We start from the raw sequence: 20,322 nt of genomic DNA, 5'->3' as shown, positions 1-20,322 counted from the left end.
GTCTCTCTGCTCTTTTTTTAACACAATGAGCCCTGATGCGATGCATTTGCTGAAAGAACCTTCTGAGATGGATTATTATTTAGCCTCATTACATGGAGCACTATTTATCATGCAGGAGGTGCTGAATGTGGGGAATGTGAGATGGAAACTCTGTTATGGTGACACAGCTAATGTAATACAGTGAAAATTAATGGTAATAAAGACTCATTTTCTGTGAGATTGAGCCCCTGAAGCACAATCACGGTCCTTGTTGTCTTTACAGATCTCTATTTGTCATGCTTTTCTGTCTGCGCCCGCTGGATTCTTGGTTTAAGCTGCTTTTGTTAAACCACTGATTCTTCAGCCTGTACAATATGCTATATATGCTTGCATTTCATGTATTATTACGGCAGAAAAATGGGTAATTAGTCACAACTGTCATAAAAAGGAATAAAAAAAGCTTTTGGAGGTGAAATGAATGTAATGACCCTTTAATTGCAGTAAGTAAGTTTCTTTTCTCTTTTGATTATACAGAAACTTACTAATAGACATACCTATTTTTACTGAAGTTTTTAGCTATTTTCTCAAAGTTAATAGTTAAACCTCAAATGGGAATTTTCAAGCTGTGGTTAAGATGTTAAAAAGATCATTCTGTGATGCATAAGCTTTTATTTTTCAGTTTTCCATGTCATTGGTACTTTATTTCTTCATTTGCCTGATGTTAAGCATTTATTCATAGTCTGTTTAGAATATGTTTGGCAACAATTTGTTGTATTTGATGTGATCCCAAAACTAGAGCCCATGATGTTCTCTATTTAGAGTTTGATGCTGCCACAGTAGCACAAAGCAGCAGGTACTGAGTGATGATTAACTCGTTTGCATTGCCTAATTGCTTCACAGCCAAATAGTTAATTAGGCCAACACTCAGATCATCACCTTAAGGATCAGTCAGGTACAAAAGTGAACCTATTCAAATTTCAAAGTGTGTAAACCTGACACTCTGGCTCTGTTTCAGTACTCACTGTCTGTTGCCTACATACACAGTTGCTTTCAGAGGCAGCGTCTAAACTGGGTTTGGTGTCTCATAAGAGAATGATTTGGAACATCACACATAGGCAGCAACTTACAAATAGCACTTCACAAAAGAGTTTGCATTTTGCAGTTTAATTAGCTTCAAAAGTATATCGTTGTATATATTGTTCTATATGGGTGGTGTTGGTGCAGTGGATAAAACACATGCAACACAGCAAGACACTTAACCCCTAGTTGCTCCAGAGGCGTGCGACCTCTGACATATATAGCAATTGTAAGTTGCTTTGGGTAAAAGCGTCAGCTAAATGAATAGATGTAAATGTTCTATCATTCTATCTATTGTTGCATTATGGCATTAACTTTTAAAAGAATCTTATTAGGCAGCATCATTATGTTGCATTTCCTCTGGGACTAACTGGTGTGTTTTCCCCAGGTCCGTGGGGCAGATGTATGGGCAGCGAGTGCGGTCCAGGAGGCAGTCAGAGTCGGGCGGTGTGGTGCGCTCATGTGGAAGGCTGGACCACCCTTCACACCAACTGCCTTCAGTCCACACGGCCGGCCAACCAACAGAGCTGCTTCCGTGTCTGCGACTGGCACAGGGATCTGTATGACTGGCGGTTGGGCAGGTGGAACCAGTGTGTTCCCATATCGCTGCGCACCGGCCGCACGGGCGTTTGCCTGCAAGGCGAAGAGGGCATCCAGACGCGGGAGGTGAACTGTGTGCTCAAGGCGGACAGCTCGGCTGCGGACCACGCCATCTGTGAGTACTTTGAGCCCAAACCCCGACAGGAACAAGCCTGTTTAATTCCTTGCCCTCAAGACTGTGTGGTGACCGAGTTCACCCCGTGGACCACGTGCTCCAAGACCTGCGGGCTGGGTCTGCAGAACCGCGTCCGCTCCGTCGTGGCACCGCCGCTGTTCGGCGGGCTTCCTTGCCCCAATCTGACGGAGTTCCAGACGTGCGTGCCGAGGGCCTGCGAGGGCAGAGAGACGGTGTTCAGTCTGAAAGTGGGTGGATGGAGCGAGTGCAAGCTGCCTTCTTTAATTTCACCTCCGGCCTCCTCGGCTGCCCCCTCGCGCACCGCCCGCCAAGCCCGCCGGCGGAAAGGCAAAGAGAGGAAAGGGAACCGTGATCCGGAGATGCGAGAGCTCATCAAGAGCAAAAGGAACCGCAACAGGCTGAATCGACTAGAGGACGACCTCTGGAATATGGAAATAGGCTACCAGTCTCGGCAAGTGGTGTGTGTGCATCGAAACGGAAGCACGGTGTCACTCAGGTTAGTGACTTTTATTTATTTGGCATAAATAACAATGAGCTTGTGAGGGGCGGAAGATTGATCTGTTCAGTGAACTGTATTACCAACTAACTAATTTTGACAAACATAGTTTCTGGATTTTTTTTGCCCACTGGGTATCTTAAACAAGAGTTAAAAAGTAAACACCGTTAACATAACAGCCTCATATCTGTTGACAGGTCAACGGCTAGATCATTTTTTTTCCCCTATCTATTTCTTAAATACTTTACTGCCCTCAAAAAATAGCTTGTTGGTCTAACTTAATAAAATTATGACACACATTTCCACACATTTAAATGGATTTATTTGAACTTAATAACTGTCAGTTTGTGCACTTTTGACAGGATTTTTTTTTTAAAATTAATACAAGACGTAGTCAGCCAGATGATGAACAGTATTAATATTATTAATTAATAATTATTATATGATGCAGTCACACTTGTAGCAATATTTGTTAGTTCTGTTTGTTGATTCAGGGTTAGCATCCTCTGGGGTCCTCTGAGGGGTCAGCATCATCTCTTCTCAGGTGTTCTGGATCCAGACTGGAGCTTGTGTAATTCTAGTTAAAATTATTTGTCATCCAATCTTCAAAATTTTTAAAACACTCTGTTATCTTCGATAATTGAGAAGTTTCATCTGGTCTCGTTGAGATATATAGCTGAGTATCATCAGCATAAAATTGGAAGCTAATTCCGTATTTTCTAATAATATTACCAAGGGGCAACATGTATATTGAAAATAGAAGGGGACCTAGGATGGATCCTTGTGGCACTCCATATTTTTCTGATGATAAATGAGATCACAACAATTTCCCTGGACATAATTCACTCTTTTTAATCCAAGCAGTGTTGTTGCTCTTCAGACTGGTGCCTTTGTGCAGAATTGCGTGAGTTTTATGCATTTTTATGAAAATGGAAATGCATGTTAGAGTTTTAATGTTTAGTTATTTTGAACATTTAAAAGACTTCAGACAACATATAAAGGATGTTTTTTTTTGTTTATTTGGTTACCATTGTTGTAAAGAGTAGAGCTTGAGCTTAGGTTGTCAATAGGTGTCATACACACATGTAAATGTTCTATGATAGTTTGATTGTGAAGGGTAGAAATGCTGACAGTATAAACGGTGTAAATCATGTGCTGGCTTTCAAACTGATTTTTTTTTCTCTTCTCATATTTATTCTTATGAAAATGTAACAGCCAGCATAACACTTGTTTAGTACAACATAACACTAAGTACAATTTTTGTAGCATGCAAGTAATGAACAAGTAAAAATGTTCTCATGACATTAGTATATTACAGCTCATGTGGCCTATACCCTAACTACAAAGTCTATACTTCACCATAATGGTAACCTCAGATATAATCATAAACATTAACTCTTTTAAATGTCAAAAATAACTAACAAACAAACTTTAATGTCTTTCCTTTTAGCAAAAACCGATTAAACAGCACTTAATTTCAACATTTATTCTCCTGGTCTATCACTACACAAAGCATGCTGGGAACTAGAAAAGAATTGTAAAATAAATATTTTTTATTATAATTAATCAACATTCATAAAAATGTATTTAAAAATATATTAAACATTGCAATTTGTACAATACCTAGGAGACACCTCTTCTATGATGAGCATGTTAGAATTGTTAATATTCATTTTTATATTAATTTCCTTTCTGTTAGTTTAGGATGTAAAATGTTATATGGTGCGACTCTCCAAAACTTAAAGAGTTTATGAATTAATAAATATCATTATATTAATATTATTATATTTAAACAATTATCTAAATAATAATTAACATATATTCATTTATTAAAAAATGCATTAAAAATGCTATTTGTGCAATGACTTGGATTCACCTCTTCTACGATGAGCTTGTTTTTCATATTGGATTGCTAAACATTTATTTTAATGTTTTCTTTTCATTAATTTAGGATATAAAATGTCTTGTTGTGCAACTCTACAAAAATTTGATATTTATAGTAATACATATAACTAAGTCAATATTAATTCATCATATTAATTATTAGTAATCTTAAGCAATTATTATTTTTATTACAACTGCCCTTATATATATATATATATATATAGATAGATAGATAGATAGATAGATAGATAGATAGATAGATAGATAGATAGATAGATAGATAGATAGACAGATAAATAGTTAGACTGATAGATTTAAAAAAAATTTATAATTCAAAATTATTTGATAGTTTAAGAAGGATATTATTTGTTACTTGTAAAAAGTTTGTCATACAAAGGCTGAGCAGTTTTTCTCAGTTTGTCCGTTAATATAAAAAAAAAAACCCTGGTAATTTTTCTGTTTGTGTTAAAATAGACTCTATTAATATTAGTTTCTCCTGAGCTGCATCTCTTTTGTTGTACCACTAATGGCTTTCAGGCTAATAACGGTTAAATGAGTGTAGGGATCCCGGCGTATTTGTGCTCTCCGTCAGCCGCTGACAGTAAGAGGATGACGGCTGCGTGACTCGTCTGGGTCTCCGCTGTGCTGTCAAAGCTCTCCCACGCTTGATGTCTATTTTCAATGGTAGAAATGACAACTGTATATTCCCCAGCAGCAGATTGTGTGACACGGCAAGAATCTGTGCCAGCACTTTCCACCGAGTATTAAATGTTCAAGAGTTTTGTAGTTATTTGAAAAGTTTTGGGTGCAGCCTTATAGTCTGTGTATCTCAGGCGTACAGTGTTTAGCCTTTGATATTCGTTCGAGCTCAGGAACATGGAAACAGTTGAAAGGAAAACATTCAGAGCGTTTCCGCCTGAGGAATCTGCAGGTAAAGTTAAGTTCATGGAAACAGTTCAATAGCCAACCTCAAGGTTAAAGCAACCCAGCAAAGTCACATATAATACACAAAGTCACATACACGATTCAACATTTTTTGGAAACATTTTAAAGTCATTTATGCTCATCAAGGCTGTGTTTATTTTATTAAAAATGAAGTTAAAGCATTTAATATTGTTATAATTTAAGTGAGATGTTTGCTATTTGAATATATTGTAAGATGTACTTTATTTCTGTGATTCAAAGCAGATTTCTTCAGTGTCACATGATCCTTCAGACATCATTCTAATACTGTATGCTGCTCAAGAAACATTTCATATTATTATCAATGTTCGAAACAGTTGTTTTGCTTGCTATTTTTGTAGAAACCATGATATTTAATTTTTTGGATTCTTTGAATAGATCGATAAAAAGATCACCGTTTATCTGAATTTCTTTTTTTTTTTTTCATTGTAAACATCACTTTTTTATTTATTTAATGCATCCTTGCTAAATAAAATTATTAATTTCTTTAAAAAATTAAAGAATTTTACTGACCGCACAATTTTGAACGGTAATGTTACTCTGGACCACAAAACCAAACTGAGATTTATACATCAATAAATAAGCTTTACATTGATGTATTGTTTATTAGGATCGGACAATTTTTGGCCGAGATACAACTATTTGAACATCTGGAATCTGAGGGTGCAAAAAAATCACCTTTGAATTTGTCCAGATTCATTGGTAGCAATGCATATTACTAATCAAAAATTAAGTTTTGATATATTTGTGGTAGGAAATTTACTAAATATTTTCATGGAACATGATCTTTACTTAATATTATATATAAAAAACAATAATTTTGAGACATACAAAGTTTTTTTGGCTATTGCTACAAATATACCCTTGTATATTTAATGTATGGAATTGCAAAATAACCATCATACCTCCAGGTGAATAAATATTTATCTTCTCCTTGCTCCTGAAATATTTATAGCTGTTTTGTTTCTTCAAGAAAGTGAAAAATAAGTTTTTCTGTGATCAGCAAGTGGACCATCACAAACAAACAGTTCACACCATTCTCATTCTGTTTCTTTACTTTGCTTTTGTCAGTATAGTAAACCCAGCAGTACTTAGTGTAATATTTTCCCAGAGATATTATCTGTGTTTGTGGCTTTACACAAGCCCTCAAAAACCAAAGACCGTAAATCATATGCCTTTGCTCAGTGTTATGCATACAATAGCATTGTTTAATTGAGTATTTCCTGCTAATTTTATTTAGAATTTGATGGACTTCTTCATAATGCTCCTGTTGCCGCAGTGAAGCTCTCCTGAATTTCCACAATTGAGTTATTCTTACATTAAAGGAGAAACATCATTCTCATTTAAATGGAAATGATGGTGTCCTCATTCCATCGATCAGCTGTAAATAACGGCTTACCAAGAATATGCAACACAGTGCATAAAAACAATGCATGTCAGTAATATTTGGATGTTTGAGGTACAGTAAAGCATATTTCAGCAGAACAACACTGCTTGAAACCAATTTGACACTCGGGAAAAGTCAAATCTACCATAGATTTATTTTCTTGTTTAATATCCTATTATATACATCACATTTTGGAAGATATGGAAGCTTTTTTTTTTTATGTGAAATTTAAACTTTAGCAAACATGGCATTGATATGTGTGATTTGTTTCTGTTAATCAGTTCCAATTGTCAAAAGTGTACATTTATAATTTAATAAAATTTAATAAATACAATAAATATGCCACAGTCCTTTTAATTTATTAATTAATTAATAAACATCACTTATGTATTATTAATTCTCATAAATAAATACAAATTTAATAAATTCCATTTAAAAAACCCATCAAAAACTATCAGATCAGAAATCTGTTTTTATACATATATATATATATATATATATATATATATATATATATATATATATATATATATATATATATATATATATATATATATATATATATATATATATATATATATATATATATATATATATATGACCCATACTCAATGACAGTGACCCATACTCAGAATTTGTGCTCTGCATTTAACCCATCCAAAGTGCACACACACAGCAGTGAACACACACCCGGAGCAGTGGGCTTTATGCTGTGGTGCCCAGGGAGCAGTTGGAGGTTTGGTGCCTTGCTCAAGGGCACCTCAGTCGTGGTATTGCCAGCCCGAGATTCAAACCCACAACCCTAGGGTTAGGAGTCAAACTCTCTAACCACTAGGCCAAGACTTCCCCATATAACAACAAAAGTTTTAAAACATTGTTTAAATGGCTATTTTAACATTTTATTAAAATTACATTATTTGTAAAATATATATATACAAATTTATAATTTTAAATATTGTATATAAATATATCCCGTCCTGGCCCCCGTCCTGGCCCCCGTCCTGGCCCCCGTCATGTCATCATTCGTGATGTTCACATTCCGGGCCTGCTCAACTGTACAACGACGAGCTGTCTCGAGCAATTCTCCCGGGAGAATGCCGACTCCATCCCCTGATGGGCCAGCTGATTTGGAGGTTCGGAGCTTCTTCAGAGACCTCTCACTGCCAGCTGATCTAAACACCCAAGGGAGATGGACGGAGCGGAACGTCCGGTGCCAGGCCTTCATGATTAATCCTTGAGAACCATGGAAGGCTGGGTTCCATATTGAGACCTGAGGGTACTCATATGTGTATAGTCCATGGTATAGCCTTAGAGCCCTTGTTTCCCCAGCAGACTTCTGCCTTTCTAAGAGGGTTTTAATCACCTCTAATTTCTCCATATACACTTAAATGGATGCTATATGTGTATTTCCCACCGAAAACTCGGGAAGGATGGGGCTTCCATAGCATCCCTGTTCCAAGCGTAATGCTTATGTTTCCCCAGTTTTATCCAGTCTCACCCGGTACGGTAGTGCTTTGACAATGGTGAGTGGACCTACACCTAATAGGGGTGCAGGCGGCTCGCACAGGGCACTGGAAGGGGCAGCACCCATGGCGCTTTGGTAGGGATCCCAATTTCGTCGCCACGGTTGCTGTACCACCGCTGGGCCACCGGGTCACCGGCTCACCAGCTCACCGGCTCGGCTCCTCAGCAAAAACCTGGTATGCATTGCACCTGCTGTCTTATTATACTCACCCTGTATAAAATATGTTTAAATATTTACAACTTAAAAAAAAAATATTGCCACTGATTTCAGGCATGCCTGGTTACTCTGGTGAATATAAATGAGCACTGATGTTCATTTAAAAAAAAAAAAAAAATTGTACTTTTAGGGTGACCATTTTGTTACTTCTTTTTAGCTTTTTTCCTTGGCTTGGTTAATTCATTTAATTTTGCTCAGCCCTAGTCACAATCTTGATAATAGCCCCATTTATTTTATAGCACACGACTGCTATTCCAGCAACAGACCGACATGCTCTCTATTTCTGCCAAATACAGTTTACCTATGGCTACTATCGTTTTTAGACCTCAGGAAGAGTTATTGTGCTGCAATATGGTGTCATGATGTTGCCAGATTTTTAAATGGTTTTGAGACGTCTTAATCTAGGTTTAAAGTGGGTGGAAAACAGTGCCAGCTTTGAAGTTTATGTGTTTAAGAGTCCGTGCTGCCCTGAGGTGAGTTTGGCAGCCGCGGCACCTAAATGAGCGGTTGCTAAATGAAGCTACGCTGGAAAGGAAGCAGCCTGTGATTAGCTGTAATAGCTAGTCAGCTGCATTGCCTACAGAGAAAATGAGAGTCTAAGAGAAATTGGTGCATTCACACTGATCAGCATTAAGTTACCGGCCACTGAAACAATCACAAAAGCTGTTCAGCTGCGATTTGAGTTTGTTAACAAAAGCATGTGATCAATGTATTAAAAAACAAAATACTGCGGTGATACTGTAATGTGATGGTATCAGGGGTTCTCAGCTTTTTATTTGTCAGTTGAGCCCCTGGAAGTTTTGTGTTTAAATTTAAATGTAAATTAATTAATTTAATTTAATTTAAGTATTGGTCATATTTAATTTTATTGAATTTTGTAATTATTTGTTTTTCAAAAAAAAAAAAAAAAAAAACGACTTTAAAATAGTTTATGAATTAAAAAGCATATTTGTATATTATAATATATATTTTTATGTCATTTTTGGTACAACTCTTGCATAACACTCCAATAAAAAATATTTCTACTCAAGATACATTCATTTTATTTTTCAGCATTTTTGATATATTTTTCAGCATTGATATACTGTTATAGAATTTTTATTTTGAAATACTACATTTTTATATTTTCTGTTTTCATTTTGATTTTGGTCAAAGATTCAGTCATTTTGTGTGTCTTTTTTTTTAAATGTCTGTAATTATTGTTACATTTTAGTTTTAGGTTATCAAGTTTCAGTTATTTTAATACTTCAATTGAAACTGAACAAAACTACTTGATAATTGTAAAATTGTTCTATTGTGATGTTAACTGACCAGTCCTTCTACTTGTCTGTCCTGTATCAGTCAGTGTCCCCACTGGAGTCTGCCGGAGACGTACCTGTCCTGCCTGATGCCCAAAGACTGTTTGGTCAGTGAATGGAGCCTGTGGGGCTCCTGCTCTAAGACCTGCTTGGACCCCAGTGTTCCTCAGGGCTCCCGCTCCCGCAGCAGACAGCTGATGCGACTTCCTACCGGAGGAGGGTCCGAGTGTCCCCAGCTGGAGGAGAGCCAGGCCTGTGAACCTGAAGGGGACGGGGTTCCACCCTGCGCTGCGTAAGTACCACAGAAATGTGTTCTCACTACATTATACATTTGTTCATCAAATATGTGTTTTTTTTCAAGCCTCAAAAATTCCCTGGTTGCATCTCATGCTATATTAGACTAAAAATTTAAGTGTAATTTTCCAGTATTCAATACATATCTATTAGACACTGATATATTTTCTACAATTATATGCATACTATACTATATGAGATGCACACACTACTGTTCAATAAAGTGTCAGTAAGAATAATACGATTTTATAAAGATTTGTATTTCAAATAAATGTAGTTTTTTTTTTTAATTCATCAAATAATCCTGGAAAAAAATTACTATCATGGTTTCCAACCAAATATTAACCATAGCAACTATTTTCAACATTGATAAAAATGTGACATTAAAGACTGGAGTAATGATGCTTTAAATCACAGGAATAAATTACATTTTAAAATATACTGTAATACAAAACAGGTATTTTAAATTTGTAATAATATTTCACAGTATTACTATTTTCATTGGAAAGAGCTGGTTAGTCAGACTGCAAATGTAGAGATTGACTGGTATAAAAATATGCATGTTATTCTATTTTTTATTTTTGCTGCAGGGTCAGTAAAAATGTTGGCAGGGTGAGTAAAACATGAACCAGTGGCTCGACAGGGTCAGACTATAAATAAATAAAAAAATCTTGATTTCATACAGTCAGTTTGAGTGAGTGCTTTTGAGTTGCAGATATAACACTTTCTTATTTAGACATGACAGTCAGTCATATCTCTGTTTGGGATCAAAGGTTTCCATTTTCAAGGTTTTGTGTGTGAAAATGCATCACATCATTGGAGTGATGATATTATGAGAGTTACACCAACAAATTGATGTCATCTTGTCATATCTCATTATGTGTCAACCCCAGAGGAAACATTGTTGCTCAGAAGTTTCTCTTTTTTAACTCAAATGATAAAATGTGGTTCCTAGTAATAGTGCCTGTCATTGAAGTTTCTCTCAGTGAGAGGAGTTTTCCCTGGGACCACACTAGAATCTGGTACACTAGTTTGTATAAATGGCGTGAGTACAGAGCTTCTTGGTGGTAGATGTAAGAGACCACTGCTGTGTTGCAAAACAAATTAAGACAGTCGTTGACATACAGTAAAAGTACAGAGCAATAAAACGAACAACCTAGGCACACTGGAAAATCTTTCAAAACTTTAATTAATTAAATTAAATTTAACTTAATTTAATTTTAAATGTACATTTTTATTTATTTTCACTTGAAGAATAATTAAAACATTAAAGAGGGGGTGAAATCCTCATTTTCACTAAATATCCTGTTAATCTTGAGTACCTATAGAATAGTACTGCATCCTTCATAACTCCAAAAAGTCTTTAGTTTTATTATATTTATAAGAGAACAATAGTCTGTGCTGATTTTTTCCGGAAAAACACAAGCCGCTGGAGGCGTGACATGTGGGCGTAGCTAAAGAATCACGAGCGCGAGTAGGCTTTTGCGTTGAGAGCGTTTGGAAGCTGTGACATTACCTTGAGGAAAAAAAAAAACATCATCCAAAACAAACCATGGCTAACAGTCAGATTCAGCCGTTTATTTATGATCCAGAGGCTCAAACTGAACGAGAGCAGCAGCAGCACAACTTCAACAGCGTCTCTATGTGGTATGTATTGAAACTGTAAATATTTGCTTATGTAACCCCTCTCTCCCGGGTCCTTTCTGACCCTCTTCGCACTCGCTCCGAGCGGGGCTCGATCCCGGGTCTCCTCTAACAAGGAGGCTAAATGGCTACAGCCACTGGCGTCTGTTGCTAGTGCGTCTCTTGAGATCAGGGAGGTTTACCTGCACAGCACTAACTTACTCGCTGGCCTCCGTTACACTTTTGGTTTTGGAAAATGACTAAGTTCCACTTTATGTCGTCTTTTTTTTTTCTTTAAAGGTGTACAAGAGGTTTACTTGATGTGCTTACGCGCCGTTAGCTAAGTTAACAACACAGAGATATTTGAAGCAGTTTTACTCACCGCCTGCGGTTCCAACACACGATCGTGTCCCTTTTTCGTTGGGACTGCATTATCCTTAAGAAATAAACGATGTGCAAATCCGGCGTCAAACTGGACCTTGTTTGTAAAACAAGCATCTTCGAAATGCAGGGGAACAAACAAAAACACTTGCACAACTCCGTTGATGCTCTGTAAAAATAAACTCCGTCCACTGGTCCCTTGATGTTTTTTTATTTTGGTAATCTGTGCAGGGTTGTCTTGCCCTTGCAACCAAAAACACACTCCTTTTGTGACATTTCGTGACGCTCTCGCTCTGATCAGTGAATGTGTCTGCTCTGCTATACGGGAGCGCGCGCTCTTCCGGCAGAAGTGCCCTTAGGACCCATATAAGAAAATTCTGCTCCATCTAACGTCACACAGAGCCATACTCGAAAAAAACTTTCCGAAACTTGACAAACCGGAAGTAGTATTTTTGGAACAAAAATACTCCTTCAAACGTACAGCTTAATTTTTTAAACTTTGTCCATGTTTAGCATGGGAAATCCAACTCTTTAACAGTGTAAAAAACTCAGTATCCTTGAAATAGCATTTCACCCCCCCTTTAATAAAAGATTATAATAAAATATTTTGTAAGCAAAATGACATAACACTACAAAATTACTGAAATTAAAAACTATGGTATTTCAGCGATGCTAAAATAATACTGATGCACAATTGCAACATTTTTCCAGCTTAGGTTGAAAATGAATTTTAATAGAAGCTCAGACCACTTTTTGGTCTGATAGCATTTGAATTCATATTGAAATTTCTTATTGTTTTCTTAACAAATTGACGAGATCTCCTTTGAATCCTTTGAATCTCTAGAAGAATCACATGCTGCAGGAGAGCTGTGTAACTGGGAAACACTCTAAGCTAATTTGCGATCAATTTAATCTTCTGTTGTCAAGGAGAAGAAATTGAGATGTTAACGAGATCTCATTTGGGATTTTCCTATCCTGCGGGCATGTACATGAAACAAATGCAATAAAACAACAACCCAGAAGTCACGTCTCAGCATGACGAACAGTAGTGCTTTCTGCTCTTCATGGAGAATTGCCGGCGTGGAGCGGGAGGCCTTGCCGGGAGCCTCTTGACCCCTGCTCTGCGTGAGCGGTGGTGCCAGTGAGAGTCAGCACATGAGCATATGGAGACGGGGTGAGACGGATCGGGCTGCTCTGTGCTCCTGAGCCAAGATAGATGCACTGACAAATGGAAGTGATCTTAAGAGCTCGGTGACGCTGCTCTAATCTCGTTCTCTCACAGATGGCCCGCACTGGCATGCTGTCACAGGCCACACAATGCTTTCTGAGTCTCCCATGTACTATGAACAGGCAGCTCGAGAAGATAATGGATTTTCGCAATTCTGTTTCGCACTATAGCAAAAGTGGGAAAGAGAAATCACAAATGACATCTATAATATCGCTATTTTTTTCCAACACAGAAATAAGGTTAAATGGAGGTTGACTAGAGATTCTGAAGTCTTTTCAGACTATAAAATACCCCAGTAATTAAATATGTCTTAGGTTTAAGAGATCTATCCACCCATGCACCAATCCATTCATCCAAAGACCCACCCACCCACCAGCATACCTATCCACCCACGTATCTACATTCCTATCCATTCACCAATTCACTCATTCATCCATCCATCCAACAACCCACCAACAAATAAATCTACATACCTATCCATCCTTCAATTCATCCACCTACCTGTTATCCATCCATCATCCATCTATCCATCCATCCATCCATCCATCCATCCACAAACCTATTATCCATCCAGCCAGCCATCCCTCCACCAGCCTATCTATCCACCTACTTATCTACCTTCCTATCATTCACCAATTCATCTATTCATCCATTCATCTATCCAACAACCTACCTACAAACCTACCAATCTATATACCTTTCCATCCATCAATTTATCCACCTTTCTATTATCCATTCATCCATCCTACTGCTTATCTAACTTTCTATCCATTCACCAATTCACTTATTCATCCTTCTATCTAAGAATGTACCTACCCACCTGCATGTCTACTTGTATATCTGTCCATCCTTCCGTCCGCCAGTCAAAATGCTTTTATTTTCCAAATAAATTCCTGAATTTGTAGGTAAACAGGCTACTGAACTGCTATCTTTATTGCAGTTTCAAGAAGAATTAAAATGCATTTAAGTTTAGTTATTGTGATATCAGACATTTATTATCAAAATCTTCCAAGATCCATTTTATTGTTTGTTTTGTTTGGACACTCTTGGTTTATCATTTTTAATGTGAAAATTTACATGACCGTGACACACAATCCAAATGGAATGACATTGTTGTTTGTAAATGTTTCTTATGGTTTATTACAACAGTATTGTTGATCCAAAGAACAGGTTTAGAACATAATAGCCTGTATTTGATGTTGATTTCAGTTATGCCTGGCGGAGCACTGAATGGAGCGAGTGTCGTGTTGACGCGCTGCTCAGCCAGCAGGACCGGCGGCGAGGGAATCAGACGGGTTTGTGTGGCGGAGGTGTTCAGAGCAGAGAAGTGTACTGCGCCCAAGCCAACGCAGAACTGCTCAGCTACATCAATAACAACAAAGACAAACAAGGTACAGGTATCAGCTTGACAGTGTAGTGTATAGTAATCAGAAGTATGACATTTTTACATAGACATTCAGTTCTGGACAAACTTTTGAGCGAGTCACCTGAAAAACATGATTGGCTGATAGCACAACAAAAATGTATTCAGTCCCAAACCCTTCACTAAAGTGACTATCCTGAGCTGTGATAAAGATTACTGATTGATTGATTGATTGATTTTACTCATTCACTCACTCACTCATTCACTTACTCACTCACTCCTCCAAATCTTTTTAAGTTTCACATGATTGCTTAAAAGAATATTAATAAAATTCATATGATGCCAGAAGCAAATCTTTTTCAATTCCATTTGGTTCCATAAAAAAAAACTAAAATATAAATATATTTATATATAAACTTATATATTTAAATAAATAAACTTATATATATATATATATATATATATATATATATATATATATATATATATATATATATATATATATATATATATATATATTTATATATAAACTATAAACTTTATAGTTCTTTTTGATGCTAAGAGGGAATCTTTGATTCATATGATTCTACAAAAGTCTTTGAGTTTCGTATGATACTGTAAGTGAATCTTTATAAGTTCAAGCTGATTCTATAATATAATCTTTTTAAATTCCATTTAATTCACTAAACAAATCTTTACTGTTTCCATTTGATATGATGACAAAATCTTTGTTCCTTAACATGCCATAATCAAATATTTGTTTCATAGGACTCCATAAGAGAAACCTTAAGTTTAATATAATGCCATTGAAGAGTTCCATGTGATGCTGAAATTGAAAACAGTTTATTATGAGAAAAGACATTGAATCAATTATTTATTTATTACAAAGTATCTATTATAATAAAATAACATTTTGTGATTTATATGTTGCTTTGCTAAATAATTTTGTACCTCTCAGAACAATGTAAATCCTAAAATACTTGGATCTATTCGTCATGCTTCTCCTCTTTCCTAGCTTTTTCCTTGTCCATCTCTTAAAACAAATTTCGTACTCTACTGTATATATTGCATCAGCATTTCTTTGCATGCTACACACACACACACAACATTTCTCAATTAATGGCCCACCCGTCTTCATGGAAAATACCTTCTTTTTTTATCTTTCTCCCTCCTGCTTGCTCTTTTGATGCTCAGAACTTTAGGGTGAGCACACTGAAACTTATCGTAACGCACATGTCTCCGTACATTAGAGCAGATGAGCGCTGACTGCATGAAAAGCTCCAGTTAAAGAAGCACTATTAGAACAGACCACTGGTGGAGCTGCGTATGCTGGGAAATCTGTGTCCTTATCAGCGTGGTGCAGGAGACGACTCGCTTCACTGGGGGCTAATCTGCTCTGCCAACAGCAGATACATGAACGCAGACAGTGCAGAAAGTTAAAGAGAAAAATAGTCAACTGATGGAGTCGTGATGTTCTCGCCCTGGGAGGATGTTGTCAGCTTCAAGATTCTTTGATGTGATGAAACCTTCATCAAATCTTTCTGGAAGTGATGCTCATTTACATTTCCTTCTAAGAACACAACACTCACAGCACAAACAGAACGATATTTCCCTCAGCTGGCTTCACTGTCTCAAAACCAAGTGTTTCCAAAAGGATTTGATGACGTAGGAGAACTTCCAATTTGATTCTATATAGGAGCCTTTAAATATTAAATATGATGTCATAAGCAATTCTGAATGTTCCATTTGTTCCAAAAAATAGTCTTATTAGGTTTCCAATTAAGCCTTCGGAAAATCTTTATCATTCCCAATTGATTTCATAAGAGAATCTTTATAAGTTTCATATGATGCCGTAAGTGAATCTGTGTCATTTCTATTTGATTCTAAAATAAAAAAAAATTCAAAGTTCCATATGATTCCATAAAACACTTTTTAAAAGTTTCATATGATGTCATAATCAAAAGCAAATCTTTATCATTTTTATTTGATTCCATAGGAGAATATAAGTTTCATATGAAGTCATGAGCGAATCTTTATAAATGTAATTTGATTCCCTAATAGAATCTTCATATATTCCATTTGAATCCACAAGAGAATCTTTGTAAGTTTCATATCATATTCCACAAATCAATCTATAAGTTAAATTTGGCTCCATGTTTAAGTTTAATACTATAAATAATTCTATAACAGAAACTTTCTACTGTAAATTTCATGACTCCATAATCTTTATGAGTTCCATTTAATTTCATAAAACACTCCGTATAAACTTCAAATGATGCCTTAAGGTTATTTAAGATTATTTAATTTCCCTTTGATATATAGGAGAATCATTGTAAATTCCTTATGATGCTGTAAGTGAATATTTATAAGTTCCATTAGATTCCATAAGATAATAATTTCAAAGCCCATTTGATGCTGTTAGAGAATCTTTAAGTTTAATATAGTCCCTTATAGCGAATCCTTGAGTTCCATATGATGCAGAAAATGACCATGATTCTTGAAGAGATTTCTTTACTGAAGTGCTGCAAAAATCGATTGAAGAAGCTTGATTTTGAGAGTGTAGGAGGAATCCTGCGGCTTTTGACTGGCTGAGATCTGGGTGCAAGTAAAAGCTAACCAGCTTATACCTCACATTATCACATTACTGTCTGAATGAAAGTCAATGAAGGCGATGTACACTGAATAAACTGCCATGACATTCGATTGGACAGAGCTATATTTGGAGTCTACTATGAAACAAATGACTGCTTTATAGGAGAAGCGAATGTGACAGATGCGATTCATTTATGGCTTTACAAACCAATGGGTTTGGCTGGTTATCATGAGCAGTTTGGCCCTGCTGGTAAATGATATAACCAGAGGTTGCATTAACTGAACATTTTTTCTGTCACTTACCAAATTGTAAAAACATTGTCAGATAATTCAAAATGCTTTGTGTTGTTTTGACAGATATAGAATTAAGTTGTCTGGCCTATTGCATTGGGTAAAGAAAAATTAGAAAATAAAATGTTAAAGTAGACTGCGAGAGGTGTGAGTAAGAATATAAGGAGAGAAACAAAGGTATTTCATATTTTACTGACAGGTAAGAGTAGAGCATGACGGCAAATTTACAACCCAGTCCATCAGAATGACAGGAAATGATTTTACATCAAGAGTGCCTGTGCATTGTGATTAAACGGATATCATTTTATTTCATTTTGTGAAGGACTCTTTAAAGGTTGAATGGTTATATTTTCCCTTGCCTGCTGCTTTTGACATCACAGTTCAGGATAGTTAAAGCTAACCAGTTTATGCCCTGCGTTAACCCCTTAAAGCTGTAATTTTGTCGAAGTAGTCACAGTATAGAGCTCATAGTGACTGTATCTGAATTTTCCCTTGAACGATGTTTACTAGCAGTAGTTTGTGTGCTTCGTAGAAGGTCAGTCATCCAACGGCCAGATGCCTAGTGTCCCTCCCCTCCTGTCTATCAGCTATGAGATCTCAGGTAAGATGCTTAACCCCTTAAAAGGAATATTTTGGGAATCTTTCACCTCAACGTAAATACACCAACATATCTTCGAAAGAGAAGCTGTTATTTTATTGTGTTTTTTTACATTTTAACTTATAATTTTTAATATATACTATATTTAGTTATGTTATATTGTATTCATTTTAATTCTGTAATTTTATAATCTTAATTTTATTTCATTTGATTATTTTATATTTATTTGATATTTGATTTGATAATTTTATTAGTTTTTAACAATTATATTTAATATATTTCATATTTTATGTGTTTTATTAATTGTATTAAAGTATTCAATTTAATTCTATCATGTTTTTTTTTTTTTTTTTATTCTCTTTCTCTTTTAAGTCTGACATAATGGTCTTTGTTTGATCAAATCTCTTTGCCTAAAGCATGTTTACATTCTTTGTTTGCTTAGTCTGTTTACTCTCTGTATAAGTGTTTGTGTCCGTGGAGAGCTCATTACCAGGGTACATACTGATGCAACACTCACACATCAGACAACTGACAGAGATTGATTGACACTGACAGTCATTCTGACAGCTCCTTACTTTACACTCGTCCTCAAAAGAAATAAAGAAGCATTTTGTTTGTATTTGCTTCATTAGGGCCTTTTAAACTAGACCCCTCTGCCTTTTATTTCATGAAGTCTTTAACATGGAGCAAATCGATAAGTATTCAATAAGTAAAGTATACTGTATACAATTGAACTTATATGCATTTTCAAATAAATACTGTTCTTTAAAACTTTTACAACTTTCTATTCATCCAGAAATATTAAGAAGCAGGCTTTTAGCTTTGATAATAAGAATTGTCTGATGGGCAAGACCTTATGAATTAAAAACCTAATAAAAAATTACAATTCTGTTGAACAATTCAGCCTTGCACTCAAAAGAATAAATTATTTTAAAATATTTTCTTATAGAAAATTGTAAAGTGATTTAAAAATATTACTGTTTTTACTCTATTTTTTTATTTTAAAATCATTCCGCTTTAGTGAGGATAACATACACAATAAAGTTTTGACAGGTAGAGTAAATGAATAAATAGCAGGGCCACGTTAGGTTTCTGATCTGTTTCTGAGCACCAGCTCATTCTCATGTTTGAAGCCAAGTCTGTCCGCCTGGGTTTGTCAAGGCAGGCACACACCGCAAACTTTTATTAGACAGAAAGTTTTCGCAGAAGGTCTAGACCATCTGGCACGTAAACAAGGACAACCTGTGCTGTATTATGTTAACTTAGATGATGGTGCATTACACTGAAATCTGTCTCTCCATTAATTTGGGGAACATGCGGCGCTAGAAGAGTTGAACGAGGTGAACTGTCATTCCCGTGCCCATTTCCAGAGTTCAATCAAATTTTTTTTTTTTTTTTGGCACAGTTAGTCTTCTGTGCATGTGGAGAGCATTTTGTTTTGGAAATCTCTAGAGAGCAGAACTCACCACATATCAGCATGGAGAGCTCCACGAGAAGAGTTTACCTCGCTTTGATGCAAACGCAGCAGTCATGTCACCTGTCACCCATCAAGCCGACAGCAAAATCCTGTGTTAAAACATTAATGCACTGCTTTTTGTTTGTGTTTTTGAATTTAGTATTTTATAGTTCCAGGGGAAAAAAGATCTCAGTTTCACACATGCTGGGCCCAGACGGGATCCATAGACTTTTCCATAGGCATTTTCTACACTCATCTGAGGACTATTCTTATGACAGGACTTATAGGAGGACAGGAGTAATTCATAGATTTCACAATTGGTATTTTATTGTATTGTATTGTATTCCAGGTAAACAGTGTACTAATTCACCTAATAGATATCACCATACTTTACGACATTTAGGCATCGCAAACATTTTTTGTAACTCTATATATTAGAAAATACTGTCAATAACCAAAAAATAATAATAATAATTTCGACCATTTTTGGGGGGATTAAGTGTTATCGAAAGTGGAGATTTCTTAAAATGTTTATATATATATATATATATATATATATATATATATATATATATATATAAAACAATTTAAAAAATCAAACTTTAAAGATAAGTACTGTAAATAAAACTGCCATATAAATTGCAGTAAAATAAGCACAAAAAAAGAAAGAAAAAAAAGTATTTAATGTATGTCAATTCATTTTGGATGTTTTCTACTGAAAAAAAAAAACATGTTTTAAAAAAAGTTCCAAAATTTACCAGTAACGAAACACAACAATTTTGCCTTAATTTTATACATCTTTTTTTTTATGCCTATTATTTTAATGTATACAGTTTTTCGTCATTTTATTTCATTATATGTTGTATTTTAGATTCTTTATAACTGGGAACTTATTAGTCCAAGTATTTAATAAACCAACATCGGGCTGAGGATGT

General features: G+C 35.6%; 1 protein-coding gene across 1 annotated transcript in view; it reads left to right on the top strand.

Annotated features, from left to right (window-relative positions):
* LOC113115704 (thrombospondin type-1 domain-containing protein 7A-like) overlaps positions 1–20,322 on the top strand; it is a 114,094-nt gene that overhangs the window by 45,283 nt on the left and 48,489 nt on the right. Inside the window, exons 3-6 of the mRNA XM_026283256.1 lie at positions 1,445–2,288; positions 9,605–9,853; positions 14,297–14,478; positions 17,866–17,934. Coding sequence (XP_026139041.1) covers positions 1,445–2,288; positions 9,605–9,853; positions 14,297–14,478; positions 17,866–17,934 — 1,344 coding nt within the window. The remainder of the gene's footprint in view (positions 1–1,444; positions 2,289–9,604; positions 9,854–14,296; positions 14,479–17,865; positions 17,935–20,322) is intronic.

The sequence above is a fragment of the Carassius auratus genome, chromosome 16 (assembly GCF_003368295.1).
Source record: "Carassius auratus strain Wakin chromosome 16, ASM336829v1, whole genome shotgun sequence".
NCBI lineage: Eukaryota > Metazoa > Chordata > Actinopteri > Cypriniformes > Cyprinidae > Carassius > Carassius auratus.
The sequence above is the reverse complement of the archived record's forward strand: the minus strand, read 5'-3'. Positions and strand labels throughout refer to the sequence as shown.